General features: G+C 31.5%; 1 protein-coding gene across 3 annotated transcripts; it reads left to right on the forward strand.

Moving 5' to 3' along the window:
- The first annotated feature begins 1,949 nt into the window (after positions 1–1,949).
- LOC130668620 (odorant receptor 9a-like) lies at positions 1,950–23,439 on the forward strand. Of its 3 annotated transcripts, none has more exons than XM_057470982.1 (10): positions 1,950–2,164; positions 2,265–2,458; positions 2,626–2,997; positions 3,053–3,440; positions 14,602–14,682; positions 14,762–14,873; positions 22,248–22,355; positions 22,513–22,713; positions 22,772–22,975; positions 23,048–23,439. In XM_057470982.1, exons 3-9 carry the CDS (start codon positions 2,655–2,657, stop codon positions 22,829–22,831), a joined length of 1,293 nt encoding a protein of 430 aa, XP_057326965.1. In that variant the 5' UTR covers positions 1,950–2,164; positions 2,265–2,458; positions 2,626–2,654; the 3' UTR covers positions 22,832–22,975; positions 23,048–23,439. The 3 variants fall into 3 exon arrangements, with proteins under 3 accessions (XP_057326965.1, XP_057326966.1, XP_057326967.1); XM_057470983.1 differs by having other exon boundaries at positions 22,772–22,947; positions 23,025–23,439; XM_057470984.1 differs by having other exon boundaries at positions 22,772–22,947; positions 23,048–23,438.
- Positions 23,440–26,457: the final 3,018 nt, after the last annotated feature.

Below are 26,457 nucleotides of genomic sequence, written 5' to 3' on the forward strand. Positions count from 1 at the left end.
ATCCACGTCACTCCGCAATCACTCCGCTAAAAAAACTCTCAATTCACTCTGCATGCGGAGTAATTTTTTTCAAAACTTCGGAACTCCGAGTGGCGGAGTGAATGCGGAGTGAATTCGGATTTAATCCCACTCCGAATTCACTCCGGATTTTTTACAGTGTATAGTGATCGGGTAAGTAAAAATATTCACAAATAAAAATATTTTAACACCCATAAAGATTATCTACACTGGTGGTGGCGTTATTTTCACACTGCTTTCGGTGTTGAAATTTAACACCGCCGATTTTAACACCTACACCGCTTGGACTTACCCCGGTGATTTTCCACAGTGTATGTATAAGACCCTATTCTTAACTATAGCACTTCTTATAGAACTCATTCATTCTTATAAAATTTGTATGGGAATTTATAAGAATCTATTGGAATCTATGAGATTTTCTAAACAGGGTAGATTCATGAATTTATTTTAATTTTCTTGATATTTGAAACATTCCAATGCGCTCCCGTAATATGATGTCACAAGAATTTTGATGGTTTCTAATGCCAAAATATTTTCGATTTTATCCAGTAAATAAGGAAAATTTCTTATCATTTTAAGAGTTATTTTATTACTTTTATTCAATACTATAAATATTTAGTCAAGACAACTAAAACATAAAGCTGTCAAACTTTTATTAACTGTTGACATTTTAAAACAAAAGACAGTAAATAAATAGTAAACAAAACATAATCAATTCTGTAACTTAATATATTTTTTATAAATATTGCCCATAAATAAAAATATTACAAGTCCATGATTTTATCTAGTTTAGTCCTTGCAAATTTTCAGAACTAGAATTTTTTTAAGTTCAACCATCAATCTAGTTTTGTCTGCCCGTAACTCAATCGTTTTTTGAAACAACAGATCAAAAACAGCTTAAAATTTTTATAAAAGATAAAAAACAGATCAAATCGTCCAATTAGACTAAAATCAGATCAATTTTTTCGACCCGGGTGGAATTTTTTTTCCGTGAAGGATTAGTCGATTATGTACTTATCCTCGCAACTTTAAAATCACTGTGGAAATACTCAGGAAACTTTTTTTGCCATGCTGGTTCCAGCGTGTTTCCAGAGTGTATTTGTTCCATTTTACCATCAAGTTATTTTAAAAATTTATCAATTAGAAAAAAAAAATCATATTCAAATATTTTTAGTGGCCATATTTGCCCCAGGCATAAAGAATCAGCCCAAAAAGGAATAAGTATATTAAATTTTTTATACTTTGGCGATGAAAATGTGAAAAAATCTTTTTTTCAAAATTTTCGGCTGGCCCGTTTTGCCCCCGGTACAATGCGTAGGACAAAAGATGCTCAAATATATCAAATTTATGGTAATCAGAAGAAAAACAGAAAATAAATTGTTTGGTCAGATTTTGGTGGGAGCTTTTTTGCTTCATCCTCCCCGACGTAGATATATACAAATAATATGTACACAAAACAAGAAAGAGGAAACAGGCAGTGCGGCCCCCTCTCTCACTCACTCTTTCTCGCTCATTTACGTCGCACTTTTTCATAACGTTTCACTTTTTCTGTGATAAGTCCTCATCGCAAACACCCGTAAAGAAGCTTCGCTTTAAAAAAAATAAAAAAATTTAATAGCAATTGAAAACTTGTCTTTTTTTATTTAAATAGAAGTAACTGAAATACTCTACATTGTAGATGTCATTATGATAGCATGTCATTTGTAATTTTAATCATAGCGAGGAGTCTTCGTGTCATGAGAATAACGCAGAAAGTTTCGTCGCAAAATTAACTCATTTATTATTCCGTTTGTATAAGTCGTGTGGTACATATTAGCTATTAAATGTTTCTTTGTAGTTGGCTGCAACAGATTTCATAGAAAATAGTCTACCTTAATTTCCATAAATTACTGTATCATTATATTAAATTGGAGTTTTCATTCGGCCTTCGTAATAACTTTCAAGTTTCACTTTAAAGTTCTAGAATATCAGATTAGAGGTCTGTGACCTCTTACACTTGTATACTTAGTCAGTCTTTATGCAACCACCAAAAGGAAACAATCTAAATCCTTATCTTGCCCGACATAAATCAAAGACCCACCAAAGATCCACCAAAGTAAGAAATATTTTTAAAAATAAATAATCATTACTAGCATTTTTATAATACGTGAGTATTGAATTTTAATGAATTAATTATATGTGTACCTAAATGAAAAACGTCATATATAAATTCAATTGATTGTGATTTTCATTGACTTTGGTTATAGAAAAAAAAAAATTTACAAGGATCAAGTACACGCAACTTGTTTGTGTACATGGGAATTCCAGCGTATATGACGTAATGCACGTAATTGTCCGGTGTACATATATTAGGAGTATATGTAAGATAAGACGTGGAATTCGAAGTGCAAGTACTTACGGTACTTTTTTTGTTTCTTCACTTAGGTGGTTATGAATAAAGGTACGGTGAAAGTAAATATAATACAGTACAAACGAAACCTTCTTTTCATTTACCATTGACCAGCAAAATCAGGAATTATAATTTCATATTATAATTCCTAGTAGTATTAATAAGTAATGAATAAATATTTATAAATTTACTTAATTCACAATTTTCATATTTTTTAGATCCACCGATGAATTGAAAAAATATTTCAATGGATTTTGAAAAATTTGTAGACAATATTTTCAGTGCTATAATTCATGTTAAATTTTGGAAAAAAAATTCATCTTTAACGTTGAGTAAAAATATAATAAACATTTTTCTAAATATAGTTTTGTTAACTTTGACCTCGTTGCTTGTTATATCGGAAACTATTGATATATCTAACAGCTATGACTTGACAAGTTTCGCGGGTCATTTGAATCCAATGTTATTTCATTCGGTTGGATTATTCAAATGGATTTGTATAATTATAAAAATGAATGACATTGAAGATATTCTGTTAAGAATGAAACGTTGTCACAGAATTTGTCTCAAATATAATGAAAATGGGAAAGGTAAAAATCGAAAATCATAAACCTGTGCTGATTAATCGAATAATAATTATTACAGAGCTTTATCAATACAATCTACAAATAATGAATTTTCAACATAAAACGATAAAATTTTCCCAAATATGGTTTTTTATTTGTTTATCGGGTGTAATACAATGGTGTATTAATCCTATTGTATACGATTATTACAATGTTTATATTTTAAAAATTGTAAACACAAATTATACCCGAAATTTACCGTATCCAGGAGTTTACCCATGGATTATTGACAGTAATTACAAATATATAATGACATTTGCTTTTCAGTTAACTAGCGCAATTATGAGTTCCCTTGAAATTGCATTCAGCGATATACTAAATGTTTTTTTCTTGTATAATATATCGTTCAATATTCAATTGTTGAATGATACTTTAATTAAAGAGAAAGATGTTTTATTATCTCTAAGGTGAATAAACGATAAGAAATATCCCAGTAAACACATTGACATAGATTTGACGTCAGAGTGACGTTACGCTATGTCATCATTTACGTAAGATATAAGTTATGAATGAGTCAGGTTTGACTCATTAGTTCGCACTTTCTTACGTAAGATTATGATGCAAAACTAATGACGAATACGTGACGTAAATGTGATGTCTGTGTGACATTCTATGACGTCAATATGACATATGGGTGATGTCAAAATTACTAATCTGGAAAAAATATTAAAAAAAAAGAAAAAAAAATTGAAACATCGAATTTTTGAGTTGATTATTATCGCGCAAACCCATTACAAATTTAGAAACACGATTTAATAACATAAGATAATGAAAAGATCCTGGGCGTCGGCTGGGCTCGAGAACACGGCTCCTCTTGGCTGGTAATCCTGAACGCTGCTCACTGGTCTCCATCATGAAAGTTGGAGCTTAGTGTTTAATTGATGTATTTATAGTTAAATGCCGGAAAAAACGGAGTTTATCAGTTTTTGTGGTGGTTATTTACAAAATTTTAAAAAATTCCATGAACATTTATGACATTTTATAAAGCTTCATAAAATTTTGTAAAAACTCAATATTGTATAACATTTTTTAGAAGCAATAATACTGTTGGAACAGGATGATAATTTTATAGAATCTTACGAATTCTTATAAAATTCTTTGACATCTTATAAGAATTCTCATAAAATACTAAAAGCATTCGATCAAATTTTATGAAATTTAACTCGAGAACAAAAAAAAAAATCATTTTAAACAAATTTTCCGAAATTGTGATATACTTAGTAAAAATTTTTGTAATTTGTTACATACTGGAAAATTTCCAATCTTAATTAAAATATTTTTAAATATTTAATTGTCTATTAATGTCCAGGTTTGGCCTCATTGGAGTATCGATAGACCCCCCCGGTCGTCGATTATTCGATTAATTATCATTTGTAATTAATTTTCGCGATTTAATTTATTTCACGACACGGTCTCCATATTATTTATTATAGCAGGTGAATGGTAGGAAAATCGGCAGGAAACCCGAACTGCCGTTGGGCGCTCAGGATTATAGGACACGGTGGAACTGCTAGTAAGCGCTCGCCCCTGGGTATTAATAGGGCTATGGATAGGTCATAGTGTAGGTGAAAATATTGGGGTGCCAAATGGCACCCCACAATAAGGTTGAATTAATTTAGAATTAATTCTGTAGCTTATTAATGATGGAGAGCAGAGGTTCGAGCTCCATGAGCTCTCTCGAAGAACTGACTATTTAGTCGTTATAAAAATATAATAAAGCAACAGAATTGACAAATTGTTGACGCCGCATCTCAGGTTCTCTGTGAGAGAGTCGTCGTGGCCCGGGTCTCATGCATCGTCATCTGTTTAGACTTTCCGCGAGCCACGGCGACTCTCTTATCGTAGACGATTTCCGTTACATCGGATAAAATTAATTTATTAAAAATAATTTATTTTATTTAATCGATGAAATATTACGGGAACGTAACAATTTTTTTTTTTTTTTGCTGTGGTGTGAAATTCATAAAATTTTATAAAACTTTGCGAAATATTAAATAATTCCACAAAATCGTATGAAATTTCCTCGATTGAAAAATTTCGATACTGAACTTTATAATCTTAATATTAAAAGAGTTCAAACTTTCGCAATATTTTCTTTGCCATCCTAAATGATAGGATTTTCGGTATATTATCATTTAAAAAATTGAACTTGATTTCTTCTACTTACGCTAAATATTTAATCTAAAATATCTAAATAGTCTATTATCGAGTTTATCGATTACTTTGGCCTTAGAAAAATTTGACGTTCAGTTGTTATTTGCACAATTTTGAAAATTCATTCTATGATTGTTTTTCTTTTTAATAAATTGATGATAAAAAACTATGACTTGAAAATTACATCAGTATCGCGTGAAATACTGACGTGCCACTGATGTAAAGAGATGATTTCAGAGTGACATCCATATTACGTATAACCGAGACTTTGCTGCTGACATAAATGTATGATTTTAAAACTAAGTCATTATGATATACGATAATGACTTCATTTCTACGTAACAACGTGACAGATCTTATGACAAGTGTACGTAATATATAAGTCATGACTGTGACGTCATACAAGAGTCATGATTTACATCAATATGATGTCACAAGTTTATGCATCATACCCCGGGGAAAACGATTTAGATCTGACCATATACAATTATATCTGATCAGATCTAGCCAGATCTTTAAATTGACTCTATCTGACGAGATCTGGACAGATCTGATCAGATATAATTACATGTGGTCAGATCTAAACCTTTTTTCCCGGGATCCCTAATAAAAAAAAAAATTAAATTGCAAAAAAAAAAGATAGTTTTAATTCGATCCGAAATGTAATCTAACTTATTAGAAACGTTACTTAGAAGAGTTATACATGAATTTGATTGATGAAAAAATCTCGATGACTGCTGGGCTCGAACCTGCATCCTTCAGATCCGAAGTCTTTGACGCTATCCACTGCGCTGACCCACGCATGCGATCGTGTAAATGTAAATAACCAGATATGAACAATTTTTATGACTATATCTGAGCAGATATAACAAGATCTGATCATGTTAATTTTTGTATTCAGATATAGTTATCTAATCAGATTTTACGAGTTATGCGCAGAGCTGACCAGATATAAACAATTTTCTATAAAAATAAGACATATCGTCCCCTTTCTACGTAAACCTCGTATCCGTAAAATCGTATTTTTTGAGAAATCAATAAAAACATTTTTTATTACTTAACTTTTGTAAATAGTTCAAATAAATTAGAAATTTATGCTCTTTATTTATTACATTGATGGAATTAAACACAGATTATACCAGCCGCATCGATATTCTCGTATTATTCATAAGTTTGTGTAGATACGCGTTTTCGTATCAAATATCCTTGTGACTTTTTCGTAGATAAGAGTTTATGAATCAAAAAAAATTTTTTTTTTATTCATAAACGCAATCGCGCACTCGCACACATATGCGCACACGCACACCCACACACGTCTACTTACACACACGCACTCGCACACACGCACTCACACACACACGCACGCACATACACGCTCGTGCACACACTTGCACACACGCGCACATACTCGCACAGACACACTGTTTAACAGTTTAATATAGGGGAAAGGGATTGGGCAAAATGGGCCCCTCAAAACTTTTATCATGAAATGTGTTTGGGGCGGGGGGAGGGGCAAAATGTGACATTGAGGCAAAATGGTCCCCCAAAGATTTTTAACATGAAAGGTGTTGTGGGGGGGGGGGTAAATGGGTTGCCTAGACTTTGAAAACCTACGAATATTTTTTAGCCAAATGGGTTCTTCAAATTATTTTAACAGAAATGATTAAAGAATTATGATAAGAGCACACTAGGTTACGAGTTCAACAGCATTACTAACTATAATTTTGATACACAGTAAAAAATATTGTGTATCTGTGTTAAAAATGGTCCGTGTTAAATTTTTTGTGTTGATTATTTTGTGTCAAATCAACACAATTCTCTGTGTTACTTTATAATTTTCAATCGATTCACTCTCCAACACTTTAAAAGTGTTACTTAGTATAAAAATCGATATTATCAACATTTATTAAGTGTTACTTTAAAATCAACACAAAAAAGTGTTGGAATTTTAACACAAATTTTGTGTTGAAATTCAATACAAATAGTCTGTGTTGAAAAATGACACAAATATTGTGTGGACCGTTTCTAACACACAGAATGTGTTGAATTTAACACAATATTTTTTACTGTGTAGACACAGCAAATTAACACCACAAACTCAGCAGAAGGAAAAAAAAGTAAAACAAGCTGAAGAACTCACCCTATAAAAATTTTTTTAAGGGGGCCCATTTTACCCCCCATTTTAAAATTTTTTATTTATTTTTAATGGACAGAACAAATTAAGGTCAAATACTTGGCAAGGGAATAAAAAAAAGTAAAACAAGTTAAAAAAACTGAGGATTTGAAAATTATGTTCTTAGGGGGCCCATTTTGCCCCCCTTCCCCTAAAATAATATAAATTCATTTAAATGTTAAAACTCCGGACCGGAGTGAATTGGGAGTGGAATCACATCCGCGTCACTTCAAGATCACTCCGCTAAAAAAACTCCCAATTCACTCCGTATGTGGAGTGATTTTTTTTAAGACTCCGGAACTCCGAGTGGCGGAGTGAATTCGGATTGAAATTAAATCCGGATTCACTCTCGATTTTTTACAGTGTAATGAGACAACAATGGTATCTTAACAATTTTGGCAGTACGGTAGATACGAGGTTTTTAAATTCGAACATGTAGATACGAGAAAAATCAAAAGTCTCTAAAAACATATCTATCATCATTATGAACGTTTGATGTTTTTTTTGCGTAATAGAAGTGCTAAGGAATGTTTATCACTCATTATCTCAATTTAAAAAAAAAGGAGTTACGAGGCTTACGTAGAAAGGGGACGATATACATAATTATATCTGAGCAGATATAATAGGATCTGACTATGTTAATTGTTGTATTTAGTTCAGATATAGTTATATCTGATCAAATCTTACGAGATATACGCCGATCTGACTAGATATAATCATGTCTGGTATGGTATCTAGCCTACCCGCATGAAAAAACTTTATATGTGAAAACATATATGATAGAATATATGAAATTATAATGTAATATATTGTACAATATATAAAATAATATTTATATTTTTGCCGTATTAATATATGATAATATATTGAAAAAAAATATATTGCTAGAATATATTATCAATATATTTATCAATATATGACTTTTTATGTATGTTTTACATATATATTTTAATATATCTTTTTTATATTGATATATTATATTGAAAGTAGTATATCAATAATATATAGTATTTTTTAAATTTTTTATATATGTTTTCCCATATATTGCAAAATATATGGTTTCCTATATATTGTAAAACATATGGCACTTTTTTTACTTTTCTTAAGTTATTGCCAGTAAATATAAGGTCAATGAACAGAAGGAGAAAAAATAATAAATTTGACTTTTTTTGTGGAATTGTGTAGAAATTAAAAAAGTATATTGAAAAAATAAAATTTTCAATATATTGCCAAAAATATAAGTTTTAATATACTGGAAAAATATAATTCCAATATACCGCGAACCATATATTTAATCATATAAATTCTTTCATATATAATCAATTATATAGAAACCATATACCACTAATTATATGAGTCAAAATATATGGATATATATATCAAGTTTATTATATTGCAACGAATGTGAAACTGATCTTTTAAATATTTGAATAGCTAGAAAACAAATGCCTTCTTCTCTTGTTTTATACACTTATCCAAAAAATTAAAGGAACAAGAAAATTTTATAAATTTTTTAGTGATTTTTGGAAGGCTGTATTTTCGTGAAAAATGATCGTATCGAAAAAATAAAAAAAGCAAATTGAAGCTTGAAATCTCTAGTTTGAAGATCTTCCAGCAAAATATTTTTTTGAGCCACGGTTTTTGCGGAATCAGAAGAAATAGGTCGAGACAAAATTTTTCTAAATTTTTTGGTTTCGTTTTTTAGGTCTACGGGGCCGGGAAAAATTTTTGCAAAAAAAGGAATTCAAATTTTAGAAAAGAAATTTATTCAGCTACAATTTGCTTTTTTTTGTTTCTCTGTACGACAATTTTCTGCTGAGATATCAGCCTTCAAATGAAAAAGGATCCTTTTGTCTTTGATTATTGATATCTCAGCAAGAAATGGTCACACAGTAATTTGAAGGGCAGTTTAATAAACTTGAATAAATCCCCTACAAGCTCCATTTTTGATTTAAAAAAAAAAAAATTTTTTTTCATCCTTGATATCCATTTGAAACACCTTTAAAAAATGGCCATTTTCTGGTTTTTTAGTCGACTCATCGCTACTCTGCAAATATTGATAAAAAAAATAATGTTGCCAGGTAATTTAACAGCTTAATGTACCCCCAAAAACCCTGGAAATTTTCAGATTGATCCATTGAACCGTTTGTCCGGTCCGATTGCTCAAAGTTTTACAAAACAATTAAAGGAACAAGTTTTGTTCCTTAATCTGTGTAATCGTTATCAAAATGAAAAAATCAATTTTTTTCGGATTTTCTTTCATGTTTGCGTTAGTTATTCAGTAAATGTAAGGTAAAGAGGAAAAAAAAAAAAAATTTTCCAAAAAACGAGACCAAACAAGAATTTTCTCTAATTTTTTTTTTTTTATGTTTTATTCGGGGGGTTATTTTTTTTTTTTCGTTTTTCGGAAAAAATTTTTTTTTTTTTCTTTACCTTACATTTACTGAATAACTAACGCAAAAATGAAAGAAAATCCGAAAAAAAAATGATTTTTTTATTTTGATAACGATTACACAGATTAAGGAACAAAACTTGTTCCTTTAATTGTTTTGTAAAACTTTGAGCAATCGGACCGGACAAACGGTTCAATGGATCAATCTAAAAATTTCCAGGGTTTTTGGGGGTACATTAAGCTGTTAAATTACCTGGCAACATTATTTTTTTTATCAATATTTGCAAAGTAGCGATGAGTTGACTAAAAAACCAGAAAATGGCCATTTTTTGAAGGTTTTTCAAATGGATATCAAGGATGAAAAAAAATTTTTTTTTTTAAAAATCAAAAATGGAGCTTGTAGGGGATTTATTCAAGTTTATTAAACTGCCCTTTAAATTACTGTGTGACCATTTCTTGCTGAGATATCAATAATCAAAGACAAAAGGATCCTTTTTCATTTGAAGGCTGATATCTCAGCAGCACATTGTCGTACAGAGAAACAAAAAAAAGAAAATTGTAGCTGAATAAATTTCCTAAACAAGCTATGAATTCGTTTATTTGAAAAAATTTTTCCCGGCCCCGTAGACCTAAAAAACGAAACCAAAAAATTTAGAAAAATTTCGTCTCGACCTATTTCTTCTGATTCCGCAAAAACCGTGGCTCAAAAAAATATTTTGCTGGAAGATCTTCAAACTAGAGATTTCAAGCTTCAATTTGCTTTTTTTATTTTTTCGATACGATCATTTTTCACGAAAATACAGCCTTCCAAAAATCACTAAAAAATTTATAAAATTTTCTTGTTCCTTTAATTTTTTGGATAAGTGTAGATACGCGACAACAGTCAGTCAGTCTTATATTGACAACTAAACAGCAAACATTATATCTCAATAAACTATATCTATGATTACCTTTCTTTTACTGCTGTTAATTGTGGTGTTGTTATTTCTAATATGTGTTATTATTGTAGTGTATAAGTGATATTAATTTATAAGATACCAATTGCTACAATTTGGTGTCAGAAGTGCGCGTAACCTTCGTGTGTATTTACAAATATAAAATAAAAATAGCTGTCCAAATATTGCGACGCGACGGGAAAGGCAAAGATTTGAAACGATCGTGTTTTTAATATTAAAAAAAGACGTAAATTCAGTGATCAATTAAACGAGTTTAGTAAAAACATATTTTTTTTAATTTGTGATAAAGTGCGCGTGTGAATTTAAATAAATTTAGTGATGAATCAAATAAGTTTTGTGAATATATGTTATTATGTTAAAGTGCGTGTAGTAAAATAAGTAAATAAGTAATATAAATAAATACGGTGATGAATGAATTAAAATTTGTGAATATATTTTATAATATATATTTCAAGTGCGTGTAATAATTTAAACGAATTCAGTGATTAAATAATTAAGTTTTGTGAAAATATTTTTCTTAATCGGTGTCAAAGTGCGTATTTGAATTTATATGTGTGATGTACGATATATAAAAAAAAAATTCGTGATTAATAAATTAGCGTTGTGAAAATATTTCTATTAATTTGTGTTAAAGTGCGGGTATGAGTAATTACGTGTGTGATAAAAATATAAAATAATAGTGATCAAAATATTAAACGCCGGGTAATCTTATTTTTTTTTTTTAACAAAACAGTGAAGCTGGAAGAATATATTATTAGCATCAATTGAAGAGTTGAAGTTAAATTCATAGACAACTCGAAATTCAGAAAGGATAAGTATCATTATTTAATAATAATAGTAGTTAGGTAAAATTAAAAATAAAAGAAACATCATTTTATCAAACATAAACTAACTAAAAATATCGTGACATCTAACCGCTCTTTTGTTTTGTAATAGATTGACGTAATTAATAAACCGGGTATATTTAATGATTTTGTGTTGAAGAACAATAGATAAAAAATTTTGTATAGATACCCAGACAGCATGAAAGTCAGAATGACTGCTTTACGACGTATTTTTGAAGGAGTCTTCAAGAAGTCTTACAATGACTTCTTAAAGGTGTCATTTTTAAGAACTCTAAATTAAGAGTTCTTGAAGACTTCATAAATAAGACGTCAGTTTTGTGACGTCTAAATGTATTCTTTTTTTAACTTTTTTGAAGTCAAAATGAAGTCAAAATTAGGAACTCCTTAAGACGTCATGGTAAGTTCATTCTGAAGTCTTATTTGCGGAGTCAGAAAAAAGAACTCTTTGAGAACTCTTTGAGAACTTTTAAAGATGTCTTACTGAGTTCGCTAGGTGGCGCATTCGACATCTTGAGAACTTCTTAAAGACTTCTTTAACGTGTTTTTAAGACGTCCAAATCATAAATAGGAACTCATTCAGAACTCATCAAGACGTCATTTTGCTATCTGGGTAGTCATTTTTGAAAATTTTTATCTGGGCTATATAATATACCTCAAGTATTTATCGAGTTAATAAATATAGTTTTATACGGATGAAAAAAAAAGTTTTATAAAACTGCTGAGATTACTATCATGAGTTAAATTAAAGAAAAAAAAAGTCGATATTAACGGAAATAATTAAAAAATTTATTTACTTCAATGCGATTGGGAGGGTCCTTATAAAATTGAAAATAGGCTAAATAACGTAGTTTATAAAATTAGAAAAATACCAAATGAAAATATTAAATCATGCATGTAAATCGTCATGTACCATATTGTGATCAATAAGAAGAAATAAAAGAGAAGTCCGGCTGGGGCCCTGAACGATCTCAGTGTAGACGTTGTAAAGGGTTCCCGGGATTCTGTAGTCAGTTAGTAAGTCTAGGATATCTTGCAAACTGATAGAATTGAAGATGTCTGAACGACTGCTAAAGACTGGTATAGTCCTTAGGAGAAGTCTGGCAGTGGACCCTGAATAGCCACACTGTAGACGTTGCTGAATAGTTCCCGAGATTCTGAAAGAAGTCTGGCTGAGGGCTCTGAATGATCTCGGTGGTAACGTTATTCGAGGGATTCCCGGGATTTTATAAGGACTGGAAATGTTCTGGGTTTGAGTATATTAGCTGAAGGGAAGTCTGGCCGTGGGCCCTGAACGATTAACCGTTGCGGGGTTCCCGGGATTCCTCAGTCATTGATCGGAGACTGGATATTTCTTTTGATCTAAGTGAGCTCAACGAGGATCAAAAGTTTGATTCTGAGGACTTATCAATGGCTAAGAGCAACCTGACTGGAGCTTTGGGATCCATCCGGAGTTGACACAGTCGAAATTTCTCTTTTGTTGATGGCCACGACTTCTGAGAGATAGATGGATGCCCTGGAGAGTTTCCGAGGAGCTTTTAGGGAGAAAAATGAAATTCGTTGCAACGTGTGTTATTCAGTATCATTGATATGTTAGCTATAGATGACATATCGGAGAATGGTCTGGATGAATCGAACGGCAGAACATTGAGCATTTAAGATCGAAATTATTGAATTGATCACGATAATGAAAGTTTATAAATTAACAACTGATAAATAATAGAATGTAATGATGAAATATGTTTAACTATAAAATTTAATAAAATGTTGGAGATACTCGTTTTGTTTGTTTATTATGTGCAGATAGTATTTCCAATTTCATTGGGGAAGGTAAGAAGGAGTCAATTCCTAGTCCTTCAAGGAGGAGAGGAAGGAGTTCCTGTTCCCGTCCCGTACCTGATCCTATTCCCATTGAAGGTCCATTCAATCAAGATGAGGGTTACATTTTCAAATTTTATTTATTTGATTCGCTGAATAGGAAAATAGTGTCACGCGTATCGATTAACTTCTTAGCAGAATATTTTATTTTGTATTTTCAATTCTTAACTCAATTAAACTATAGACTAATTTTTTTATTTTTTTATTATCTTTGCGTTAGCCTACAGGGTTGTTTTTTGGCTATGGTGTTTTTTTCCCTGTAGGGTGATAGATAGGGTGTGTTGGGACCATAGCGGAATCGAACCAAGATTGCAAATGGTTTTAATTTCAATTAAGTTCGATTCTTCCAATACCATTTTTATCGGGACGATAATTTATTGAGAAGGGGGTAGTGTAACGAATGTGAAACTGATCTTTTAAATATTTGAATAGCTAGAAAACAAATGCCTTCTTCTCTTGTTTTATAGATACGCGACAAAAGTCAGTCAGTCTTATACTGACAACTAAACAGCAAACATTATATCTCAATAAACTAAATCTTTGATTACCTTTCTTTTACTGCTGTTAATTGTGGTGTTGTTATTTCTAATATAAGTGTGTTATTATTGTAGTGTATAAGTGATATTAATTTATAAGATACCAATTACTACAATATTATACTTATAAATTATATATATACTATCCATATATGATAAGAATATATTGAGCTTTATATGAGATAATATGTATAGAAAAATACAAAACATTATATACAAGTAAATATATTATGATAAATATATAATCCAATATATGTAAAAAAAATATATTTTTCAATATAGATATTTTTGCCACTATATATTTATTACATATTCACCATATATTTTTTTATATACTTTTAACAATATATAGCTTTTCCATGCGGGTAGATCTAATGAGATCTGATCATGTCTAAGTATGAGATATGATCAGATATAAATAGATCTGCCAAGGTGTAATTTTATATGATGAGATATAATTATATCTGGTCAGATCTAAATCATTTTCCCCGGGTACTCAAGTCATATAGAACGTCAGATTGACGTCTAATTTATACAAGCTGCCGTGACATTTCTATGACTTACGTGACCTCAAATTAAGTTCATGTGTTCACTGGGATAGTATTAAAATAATTTGATAACTATTAAAATTTTTCAGATTTTCTAATAGTGATTTAGCAATAAAAAAATTTAAGAAGAAATTAAAGAACTGCCTTATACATCATCAAGAGATTTTAGAGTATGTTATTAGAAAATCTATTCGATCTTTTTGTTAGTTTTTACAAGTTTATGCATAAAATTCTATTAATAACTTTCAGGTTTGTTGATAAATTAAAAAATGTATCCAGTTATCCAATATTTCTATTATGTCTTGACAGTACAGTGGCTCTGTGCTTGATTTCATTAGAAGTGTCAACAATTGAAATCAATGTAAAAAAAAAAAGTTAATTAAGCAATAGAATTAAATGAGTCAAAAAAAGACTCGATAGAATTTTTATAGACGTCTGCTCTAAGTTAACACCGAAAAAATAATCACTAGCTGCTAGCGATAATTTTTTTAGTGCATCATAATGAGTTTATTCAAAGTCAAACCTACACTCAAGAAGCACTCAAAAAAACGAACATAATTTGTTTAAAGTAATATACCCGACTAGAAATTTTTAAGTGCACCTACTTGGGACTCAAGTGGGTTGTCCAATGGGGACCCTACATGGAGATGTAACGCAAAAACGTACTTGAGCTCTGATCGAGCAACCTCTGTAGGTCTCCAATTGGGTAAGATCTATGTGTTCCCGAATGAACGATCCCTATTAAACAGAATATTAAATTGCCAAAAAAAAAATAAGATGATTTTGATTTGATCCGGAACGTAATCTAATATATTAGGAGCGGTACTTATGGAAATAATACACGAAGAAAAAAATATAGTAAATTTTACTAAAAAATATGAGAATAATTACTAAATTTGGATAGTAATCTTGGAACGCTTATGATTTATATGAAAAATTCATAAACAGATTAGCATATTTTACAAGTCGTTTAGTAAATTTTACTATCCCAGTTAAGTAAATTTTACTATCCCATTTAGTAAATTTCACTATCCCGTTTAGTAAATTTTACTATATTAGAATGGAAAAAAATTAAATTAAATTTTTATTAGCTTTTAACTTTTTATTATTGTTGCTATCATTTTGATTATTATTGATATTTATATCATATGTATTGGTGTTGGTGTCAATTTTTATTTTTCAAAAAATCACTTGTTTCAACCGAAATTCGAACCCTGATCTCCCGCGCGCGAGTCCTTTCCAATGTCTGACGGCCCGATGTGTCCTTTGAACAAAAGTTTCAGAACTTGTAATACATCTTTGTATATGCAATCCCCACCAACTTTTAATTTTATCTATACATAGTAGAATTTACTACACAAATAGTAAAAAAATACAACCGTCTTAGCAAAAAATACATTACGTATAGTAATTTTTAATATCTTATTATGTCATTATTGATAACTAGTAAATTTTACTAAACGTTTAATAACAATTACAATACAGAATATATTTTTTCATATCTGTTAGTAAATTTTACAATAGAATATTTTTTAAAAATAGATGAGAAATATATAATAGTATATTGTACAACTATAGTGTGGTAAGTTATTGATTGCCCACGAGAGCAAAGTTGAGCGCACGAACGAAGTAAGTGCAGTCATTTGCTTGTGTGGGTAATCGACAACACCGCATGAATTGAACATACTTTTTTTTATTATTAATGCGATATGAGTACTATTTTAGTGCTCGCTGTTTTGTTCCCTATGTAGCTTTTTGCTGATTCAACTGTTGCCGTGACATTTTTGTAGATTATACGATAATCTGCATGTGACTTGAAGTGAATTTGCGTGCGACAAGTTTACTTGTCTTTTTTTGCGCGTAATTTAAATGTAATTTGAATGATTTAAATAAATTGATTTATCTCGATACTTGGCAATAAAAAAGAGTTTAAAGCATGAAAAGGCACAAATTCAAGTCAAGGCTTTCTTACCGATACCAAATTTAATAACACTAACTACACGGAAAAATTGAAACCCGACTGGTTCTGGTGCGCACCCGAACCAGTCGTGTCTAGCACCGTACTCAGTCTGGTGCAGCACCCGAATTGCAGCACCGTAATTAGTCGTGTACAAAACAATACTGATTCGTGTGTGCACATGAACCAGTCGTGTCTAGCACCGTACTCAGTCTGGTGCTGCCGTTGTTGCCATTCGGGTAGCGCACCAGACTGAGTACAGTGCTAGACACGACTGGTTCGGGTGCAACACCGTAACCACTCGTGTGCTACACTCGAACAGTTACTGTTCGAAATTATAGTAATCTACACAGTTACATGATTGACAGTATGATTTCTGCAATTTTTACCAGCAAAATTAAACACTGCCTTTTAGTAGCGTTCACGATTATTATATAAAAGATAGCTATGATAGCTATCAAGCATTTAGACTCCATGAGAGTGCTGTTGATAGTGCGCCATTCGGGCGTTGTTTGAAGATGGAAGATCTTGAATTTTGTTCGGTCACACGTATTATTCAAATCGGTAATGGTTATTATTTCATACCAAAATGGTGGGTATAAATTTTTATTTGTATAGTAAAGAAATGATATAATAATTGTATAATCTTATGTATTTTATGAATAAATTTCAATGACAAACAATCTAAATTACAATTGATTAGTTTAAGTCAATTTTTTTCATCTAATCCCTATCATAAAAACCGCTTTCATATAATGATCGTGAACACTATTAAAAGGCAGTGTTTAATTTTGCTGGTGAAAATTGCAAAAATTATACTGTCTATCATGTAACTGTGTAGATTACTATAATTTCGAACAGTAACTGTTCGAGTGTAGCACACCAGTGGTCACGGTGTTGCACCCGAACCAGTCGTGTCTAGCACCGTACTCAGTCTGGTGCGCCACCCGAATGGCAACAACGGCAGCACCAGACTGAGTACGATGCTAGACACGACTGGCAACAACGGCAGCACCAGACTGAGTACGGTGCTAGACACGACTGGTTCATGTGCACACACGAATCAGTATTGTTCTGCACACGACTGATTACGGTGCTGCAATTCGGGTGCTGCACCAGACTGAGTACGGTGCTAGACACGACTGGTTCGGGTGCGCACCAGAACCAGTCGTGTGCTTGCCCTTATTTTTTCTTGCACACGACTCGGTCGTGTGCTGCACACGAACCAGTCGGGTTTCAATTTTTCCGTGTAATTATAACATATAGATATAGCTGGAACAAATTTTACCTTATTCTCTTAATAATATAGATAATTTTATCAAATATTGTATGCAAACGTAAAAAACTAATTTTTTTTATTATTAACTTTAAACAAAAAAATAAACTTTTACTAACAAATTGTGAGCATTTCAGATTGTATATGAATCGTAATAGTTATTAAAATAATAATAATTTCTGCATTGGATTATCCCAACAAGGTCCCAATTAGGACCCACTTAGGAAAAACTGATGTCGGGTAACTAGTTTTTTGCTCTGGAATATCCCAACAAATTCCCGATTGGGTCCAATGTGGCAAAATCAGTAAAAGTCATTCATTTTTGCATCGGACTATCCCAACAAGTTCCCGATCGGATTTTGACAAGCGTAGACCTACTGGGCATGCCACAGCAATTCCCGATTGGGACCCACCATATGTATTGGGACAATTTCTAGTCGGGTAAATGAAAAAAAAAAAAAAAGAAATTTTTATAAAATCGATTATAATAAAAAAAATAGCGCTTTCAACAAAGGCTGTGGGACGATAAGTATACCGAATCAGCCCCAGATAGGGATCGGGCTCATTTTTTCAGGGAATGTTTGTACCCATGAGATACTTCGATGCTGCGAGTTTCAGATCTTTATCTATAACAGCTTCGGAGTAAATCGAAAAATACCGAAAATTAGAAAAAAATTGATGTTCTCAGAGCGTACTTATTCAATTGATCTGAAAATTGGATATATTTTGGGGGTTGATGGTAGCTATCTGGAAAAAAAATAAGAGCTATTTCGGTTCACAAAAACCTAAAAAAAACGAGTTTATATTTTTAATTTCAATTTTTAAGCATCTTACCATTACGACACAGTTATGAAAATATTTTTTTTAAATTCCTCATCCAATTTCTTATGAATCTATGGCCTTCGAAATTTTTAAAAATGGTACTACATATTGAAAAAAAATGAAAACCATTTTTTGCTCAAAAATCGGGTTTTTCTAATAATTTTACTCTTGAACTGATAAAATACCAAACTTACTCGTTTACTAAGGTAGAGAAAACTATAAAAGAAATAAAATATCCTTACATAATTAAAATAATTTTATTCAATGTACTTAACTATTATTAAAAACTCTATCAGTAACTGTAATGAGTAAATCAGTATTCATTACTATTGGTTATGTAAATCAACGTTGTTTCAGAGAACTTAAACGTTCCCGCCCAATATTCAATGAATTTAACAACCACAAGATGGCACTGTAATTCGAAATTGGTAACACTGTTTTTTTTTTGTGAAAAGTCACTAGATCTGTAGATAACCTAAAAATTACTGAGTGTTGACATTCCAAAGAATTGGCTGTACTATTATCTATATTTAGTAATTATTTTTAATTGTTTAAATAACTATTTACTCCAAAACATATAAAATCTGACGAAGAAGCTGAAGAGTTTTCAACTGTTTTTGAGTGTCCAATTGTGGTTGGTGATATTCTTTGTTCGAATTGTCGCGTAAAAAAATATAAAAAAACCAAACTTGAAGATGAGAATCAGGAATTATCGTTGGAAGATGAACTACCTTCAGATAGGAGTGATCTTTTAGAAAGAACAGAATCGACTTTATCAACGATGACTTTATCTCAATCAAGTACTGATGATCCATCTATTCATTTAGATGTTGCCTGTGATGATGAAATAGATGAATGTATAGAAGTTCAAATGAAGAGAACTGTTGCGACTCATAGATATTGTTGTGTATGTTCTGTCTCAAATCAAAATCTAGTCGTTGTTCCTCAAGATGCCCGTATGCAATGCTTTATAAAGGAAAGAATTTTTATTCCGAATGGGAATCGATGCTGCAGCGATCATCTCATAAAAAAACGCTTTTATACGGAGAATTTGAACCACTTGAAAGTTTATTCTAATTGGAGTAACTTAAGATCTTCAGAATTGTCTAAAATGATGGAAAGTTTGGCTGTAGAATGTGATTCGACACTTCTCGATAAAATGGATGATTTTCGAATAACGGATGAGCAACTTTTTATATTTACTGGTTTACAACGTGGAAACATACTCGAATCGCGAGACTTATTGACAACTATGAGGAATACAGATTCCTGTTCAGTCATTCAAGCTCTCATTGTATTCTTATTTAAGTCACGTACCGGTAACTCTAACAGGTTGATATCAGCGACCTTACAATTGGAAAAGGAGATGCTGGTTTCAAAATATTGTGACCAAGTGATCCAATCATTTGAGAAAGATATATTACCTCAGTACTTTGGTTTCCGATCTATGTCTCGAAAAAACCTCATTGAAAATCATTTATCACCACTTTTGAAAAGTTTGTTTGCTGATCGTAGTGATAAGCTTTTCTTTATTTGCGATGGAACGTATGCTCGGCATCAAAAGAGCTCTAATAACGCTTATCAGAGAAAGTCTTTTTCTGGACAGAAGAAAGTACCGTTATGTAAGCCATTTACTATTTGTACTACCAATGGGTATATAGTAGATATGTTAGGGCCCTACCATGCCAATGTAAATGATGCTAGTATAATGAAAGAAATTATCGATACTGCTGATGGTATTAGTAATTTGTTGGAACCTGGTGATGTTTTTGTTGTTGATAGAGGGTTTCGAGATGTTCAGGCGCACTTAGAAGAAAAAGGTTATGAAGTGTTAATGCCAGCATTGAAAGGCAAAAGAAATCGGTTAACAACTTCTGAATCTAATTCATCAAGATACGTCACAAAGATTCGTCGGGTAGTTGGGTAGTTGAAGCAGTACACGGAATGCTGGAACAAAAATATCGTCTACTAGACCTAAAATTCGATAATAAAATGTTACCCAGAGTCAGTAATTTTTATAGAATCGCATCATTTCTTCACAATCAGTACAACAAACGTCTTATTTCTGATGAAGAGTACTCAGATGAAATTGTTGAAATGATTGAATCTCGAAATTACACTAATAATACACTTGCTGATGAAGTCGATAAAAATGGTTGGCAGCGAAAAAAACTTCCTTTCGAAACGATTTTGTCCTCTGATTTGATCGACTTTCCAGAAATGACAGAGAAAGACCTGAAACTTTTCTTTACCGGTTCTTATCAATATAAACAAGCAGTATCATATCTAGCAGAGACGATTGACGAATCTGATAATATGATTATCCAGTTTGTCAGAGATAAAACCAATATTTTAAAGGCTCAAGTGCGATCTCGTCATATTAATAGAAAAGTGTACAAATGATTCATTGAATATAAACATGATACTATTGGATGGAGTGGAATATCAAGATATTGCTGTGAATGCGCTAACGGATTGAGGACAATCGGTTGTTGTTCGCACGTTGCTGCAATTATTTTCTATTTAGCATACGGGCGATATTTGGCTAAAATCCCCAGATCAGCAGCAATACTCAACACTTTATTTAATAAAGATAATATCACTCCTGTGATTGATGACGATAGCGACGAAGACTAGTCACAAATTAGGAGAACAATTTTATTTATCATTTGTAGTAGATTAATATATTTAATTGCAGTTTTAATTGTTTATGGATGAAATATCAGCGTTGAAATTAATAAATAAAAAAAATTATTTTAATAATGTAAGGATATTTTATTTCTTTTATGGTTTTCTCTACCTTAGTAAACGAGTAAGTTTTGTATTTTATCAGTTCAAGAGTAAAATTATTAGAAAAACCCGATTTTTGAGCAAAAAATGGTTTTCATTTTTTTTCAATATGTAGTACCATTTTTAAAAATTTCGAAGGCCATAGATTCATAAGAAATTGGATGAGGAATTCAAAAAAAATATTTTCATAACTGTGTCGTAATGGTAAGATGCTTAAAAATTGAAATTAAAAATATAAACTCGTTTTTTTTTAGGTTTTTGTGAGCCGAAATAGCTCTCATTTTTTTGCCAGATAGCTACCATCAACCCCCAAAACATATCCAATTTTCAGATCAATCGAATGAGTACGCTCTGAGAACATCAATTTTTTCTAATTTTCGGTATTTTTCGATTTACTCCGAAGTGGTTATAGATAAAGACCTGAAACTCGCAGCATCGAAGTATCTCATGAGTACAAACATTCCCTGAAAAAATGAGTCCGATCCCTATCTGGGGCCGATTCGGTATACTTATCGTCCCACGGCCTTTCAAGTTTTTGTTGATGCCAAGTTGTAAATATAAAAATTTAAAGAAAATATTTTAGAAAAAAAAAAAAAAGAAGAAATTTGTGACAATTCAAAAATCCTTTGATATCCTATCTCACTTCAATGTTTTCTATGTACCTAAAATAATTAAATTCAATAATTTTTCCGAGGCGATTTAAGAGACGTTTTAAATCTAATAGACTATAAAAAAATCATACTCAGAATTTTCAATACAGTTTATATTTAATAACTTATTTATTTATCATAAAATGATTCTAACTCAGTTATTATTTGGCTTGTGCATGTGTACCTTTCTATGTGTGAATATAGTTAGCGATTCATAATTTATATTATTTATTCAATTAGTCAAGTATCGAATGTATAATGAAGTTGATGAGTATGGCAGAATACTGGTCAGGAGTTACTGTTGAATTATTCTTATATTCATTCATTGCAACGAAAATTGAAGAACTGGTTAGTTACTTTTTTAATGGATTAGGAATGATTATTTGCACTATAATTATTAAATATTATATTTCTCATTTGACAGAACGACGCCAAAATGAATAATATCTCCTTTTAGAGGATTATTTTTTAAATAGATGAACTATAACTACTTGAACATTTTTAGGGATTGAAAACTGCAGATGCAATATATTCATGCAATTGGGAGCAATCGATGGTTAATCACAAGGGTAAATTTAGTGGTCAACACCGACAAATAACAGTTGAAATAAATCAAATGATAAACTTTAGTTTAATGCGTGCCCAAAAACCGATTCTTTTCAACGGAGGACTATTTTATATACTATCTTTACAAACTTTCAAGGCAGTAAGTTTTAAACTAAATGTTGATTACTTTAAGTTTTTAATTAATTTTTTTCCAACAGATTACCGGTTTTGCATTGTCAAATGCTGTAGTACTACGTCAACTTTCCGGAGAAACATAGAATTTATTTTTGTACAAAGAAAAAAAGGAATCCTTGAGTCAAGAAGATAGTCATTTCCAAGAATAATTTCTTAAATTAAAATATCCTATTTCCTTGTTTAAAAAAATTTTCTCTGGGTAAAAATGTTTATCTTCTTAAATTAAAGTAATCAAGCTTTCCAATACAGGAATTCAATCTTGATTTAAAAATATAGATTTTTGCTTTAAATGTTTTTAGTTTCTCCGAATAAGAAAACAGCTTAGTTGGCTCAAGAAAATCAAGCTCTTGGTTTCAGAAGATACTCACTTCTTCTGAAAACATCGCTCTCTCGAATTTAGTCAATATCGATTTATTTCAATACATCAAGTTTTTAATCGAAGCAAGATTTAACATACTGCAAGTAAAAATTAATTCATTTCAAGATTTGACAACATTTAGTACAAAATGAATGTAGACTTATCTCAAAACGATTAATTTTAGATTGAAAGAATAAAAAACTCATTTTAAAATTAAATTACGTTAATGTAAAGCAAAAAACACTTTTATTTTAAAATACATTAAATCAGTTCAGTTTTGAATTGATTTTTTTTTATGTAACTCATGCCGAGGAGTACGCCGTTAGTAGGCTAAAGTTAGTCTCATAAAATTTTATATTGAAATTCAATCCTTTCTGATTGGTTAAACGAGTGGTTTAATATATATTAAAACACTTATTTTTATATTAAACCACTCTGAATTTGAGTGAAATGGGTGGAGTATATCCCTAATCAATAATTCAAGCCAATAACTAATCTATCACCTTTCTCTCTTAGTCTCTTATGACGCCACTTTGAAGTTAGCTGCCTTATTAACATAACTAAAATCTCTGAACTGCACACGCGCATCTGATTACTAAGCACACACATGTCTAAATCATGGTAACGTCATCTGAATTTTATACATATGTCTTTTCATTGATACGACGTAACACCAAAGATGATTTGTTTTTTATTTCGAGTTGTTTTTTTAAGTGAATAATATTATCTTTTGTAATGATAACAAAGTAAATTATTTGACTACTCTAGCTGTATGGCACTAGCTTTGGACGTTTATCGGCGTTTTTCTTCGTGCATTCATTACATAAGCTATTGTATACATCTAGTGATATAAAGTATAATACTGATTTCACAAGATATATAAGATACTATTATTAAAAATTTGTATTTCAGAACACATACAATTGATCATAAAAACACATTTCGATCTTTTATTACAACTTAAAATTTTTTTTGTTAACAAAAAAAATCAAAGGGTATGTCATTTATAACCCTGGTGTTACGTTCTGGTTTTAATTAAATTTAAATAAAAATTTTTAGAAATTTTTTTTTAGAAGTCTCGTATTATTTATTCGTCGCAGTAAGCGAATTAACGGTTCGACACTTCTTAGAATTATAATTAATTAATAAATTAATAAATCGTTACTTTTTTGGCGATATTATTTTTATTCACCGCCAACAATGTAGTGGAGATCTCTTGCGATAAGAGAGTCGCCGTGGCTCGCGGATAGTCTAAACAGATGACGATGCATGAGACTCGGGCCACGATGATTCTCGGCCACGACGATTCTCTCATAGGAAACCTGAGATGCAACGTTAACATTTTTGAAAATGTATAATACCAAGGAGCGACAGTATCAAGTCAGTCGATTACAAGGCAGTCGATCACAAGATCTAGTAGAGCCAAGAACTCTACACAAACCTGCTGGCTTGATCCTGTCACTCGGACTTGAAGCAAAATATATATCCGTATTTTATTAAAATACGCTCTCCTTGTTTAAACTTTGGGCGCCGCTACCGGCAGCCCAAAAATCACATACTTCGAATTGGGTGCCGCTACCGGCAGCCTAATACTCTCACCTGTTCTGGGCGCCGATACCGGCAGCCTGAACGCTTCCTTTCCGAATCCGAAGTTCATGCTTCGAGGCCGATGACGCAGGAAGTCAGGATGTGCGGTACAGCTCGGTCGCGAGATTCGAGGTGTCATCGCGGACCTCACCGAAGGTCGTCCGAAAATTAAGTCGGTGGAAGTTCTTGTTGAGCTTTCAGGCTCTTGTGTTGTTGAGCTTTCGAGCTCGTGTGTTGTTGGGCTTTCAAGCTCTTGTGTTGTTGAGCCTTCGAGTTCTGGTGGTTTGATCGACCAATTAAAATTGCTTTTCTCTACGAAGGAACCGAGTCTTCAGAGTTCGTCTTGTTCGCGTTCAACGGAGGCATCAAAGGGATTACTTGGGGCGAGTTATGGGGCCCACAATCGTCATCATGGTAAGTTAATAAACTTTTTTGCATAAAATAGAAAAAGATCAACAGCTGACGCACCTGGGGTCTATTCACGCCCTAACGACGTCAACCTGGTCAAATTAAAAATATTCTGTCAGATTAATAGATAAGCCAGAATGTAACACTGGCTTCATTGACAGCAGCAACTACATGATATCATACTGAAACAAAAAAATAATAATTTCATACGAATTTAGAATCATAAATAGCAGCATAGACACGAGTGCCACCCTGGCGGAGCTAACATTACAATAGGTTTACGGTAGTATTACGGTAGATATACCATAACTTACGGTAGTTGTACCGTAACTTACGGTAGTTCTACCGCGGTTAGGGTTACATGGTAGGGTTACCGCGAAATTACGGCAATTCCAGAAAAAAGAATTTTAATATGATTATATATAATTGTATATAAATCGCTAGATAAAATTATAGATGAGTTTTTGCCATGTATAATTTTGTATACTTTTACACAGAAAAAAAAGTTGACTTGGCCCAAGATAATTTTTGCCTTCATTTTTTTATTCTTGGGCTGAATAATTGGGTATTTTTAATCCGAAAACATTTTCTTCGACTAATACACTTATCCAAAAAATTAAAGGAACAAGAAAATTTTATAAATTTTTTAGTGATTTTTGGAAGGCTGTATTTTCGTGAAAAATGATCGCATCGAAAAAATAAAAAAAGGAAATTGAAGCTTGAAATCTCTAGTTTAAAGATCTTCCAGCAAAATATTTTTTTGAGCCACGGTTTTTGCGGAATCATAAGAAAAACGTCGAGACAAAATTTTTCTAAATTTTTTAGTTTTGTTTTTTAGGTCTACGGGGCCGGGAAAAATTTTTTCAAAAAAACGAATTCATGGCTCGTTTAGGAAATTTATTCAGCTACAATTTGCTTTTTTTTGTTTTTCTGTACGACAATTTGCTGCTGAGATATCAGCCTTTAAATCAAAAAGGAGCCTTTTGTCTTCGATTATTGATATCTCAGCAAGTAATGGTCACACAGTAATTTAAAGGGCAGTTTAATAAACTTGAATAAATTCCCTACAAGCTCCATTTTCAATTTTTTCAAAAAAAAATTTTTCTTCATCCTTGATATCCATTTGAAAAACCCACAAAAAAAGACCATTTTCTGGTTTTTTAGTCAACTCATCGCTACTCTGCAAATATTGATAAAAAAAATAATGTTGCCAGGTAATTTTACAGCTTAATGTACCTCCAAAAACCCTGGAAATTTTCAGATTGATCCATTGAACCGTTTGTCCGGTCCGATTGCTCAAAGTTTTGCGAAACAATTAAAGGAACAAGTTTTGTTCCTTAAATTGTGTAATCATTA

Source organism: Microplitis mediator, chromosome 5 (assembly GCF_029852145.1).
Source record: "Microplitis mediator isolate UGA2020A chromosome 5, iyMicMedi2.1, whole genome shotgun sequence".
In the NCBI taxonomy this organism is placed as follows: domain Eukaryota; kingdom Metazoa; phylum Arthropoda; class Insecta; order Hymenoptera; family Braconidae; genus Microplitis; species Microplitis mediator.

What these genes read in the sequence shown, in the direction of transcription:
- LOC130668620 (XM_057470982.1), top strand. Translation starts at nt 2,655, where the DNA reads ATGGATTTTGAAAAATTTGTAGACAATATTTTCAGTGCTATAATTCAT. An exon ending in GATGTTTTATTATCTCTAAG is followed by an intron (nt 3,441 to 14,601) that starts GTGAATAAACGA and finishes AAAATTTTTCAG; the next exon opens with ATTTTCTAATAGTGATTTAG. An exon ending in CAACGAAAATTGAAGAACTG is followed by an intron (nt 22,356 to 22,512) that starts GTTAGTTACTTT and finishes GAACATTTTTAG; the next exon opens with GGATTGAAAACTGCAGATGC.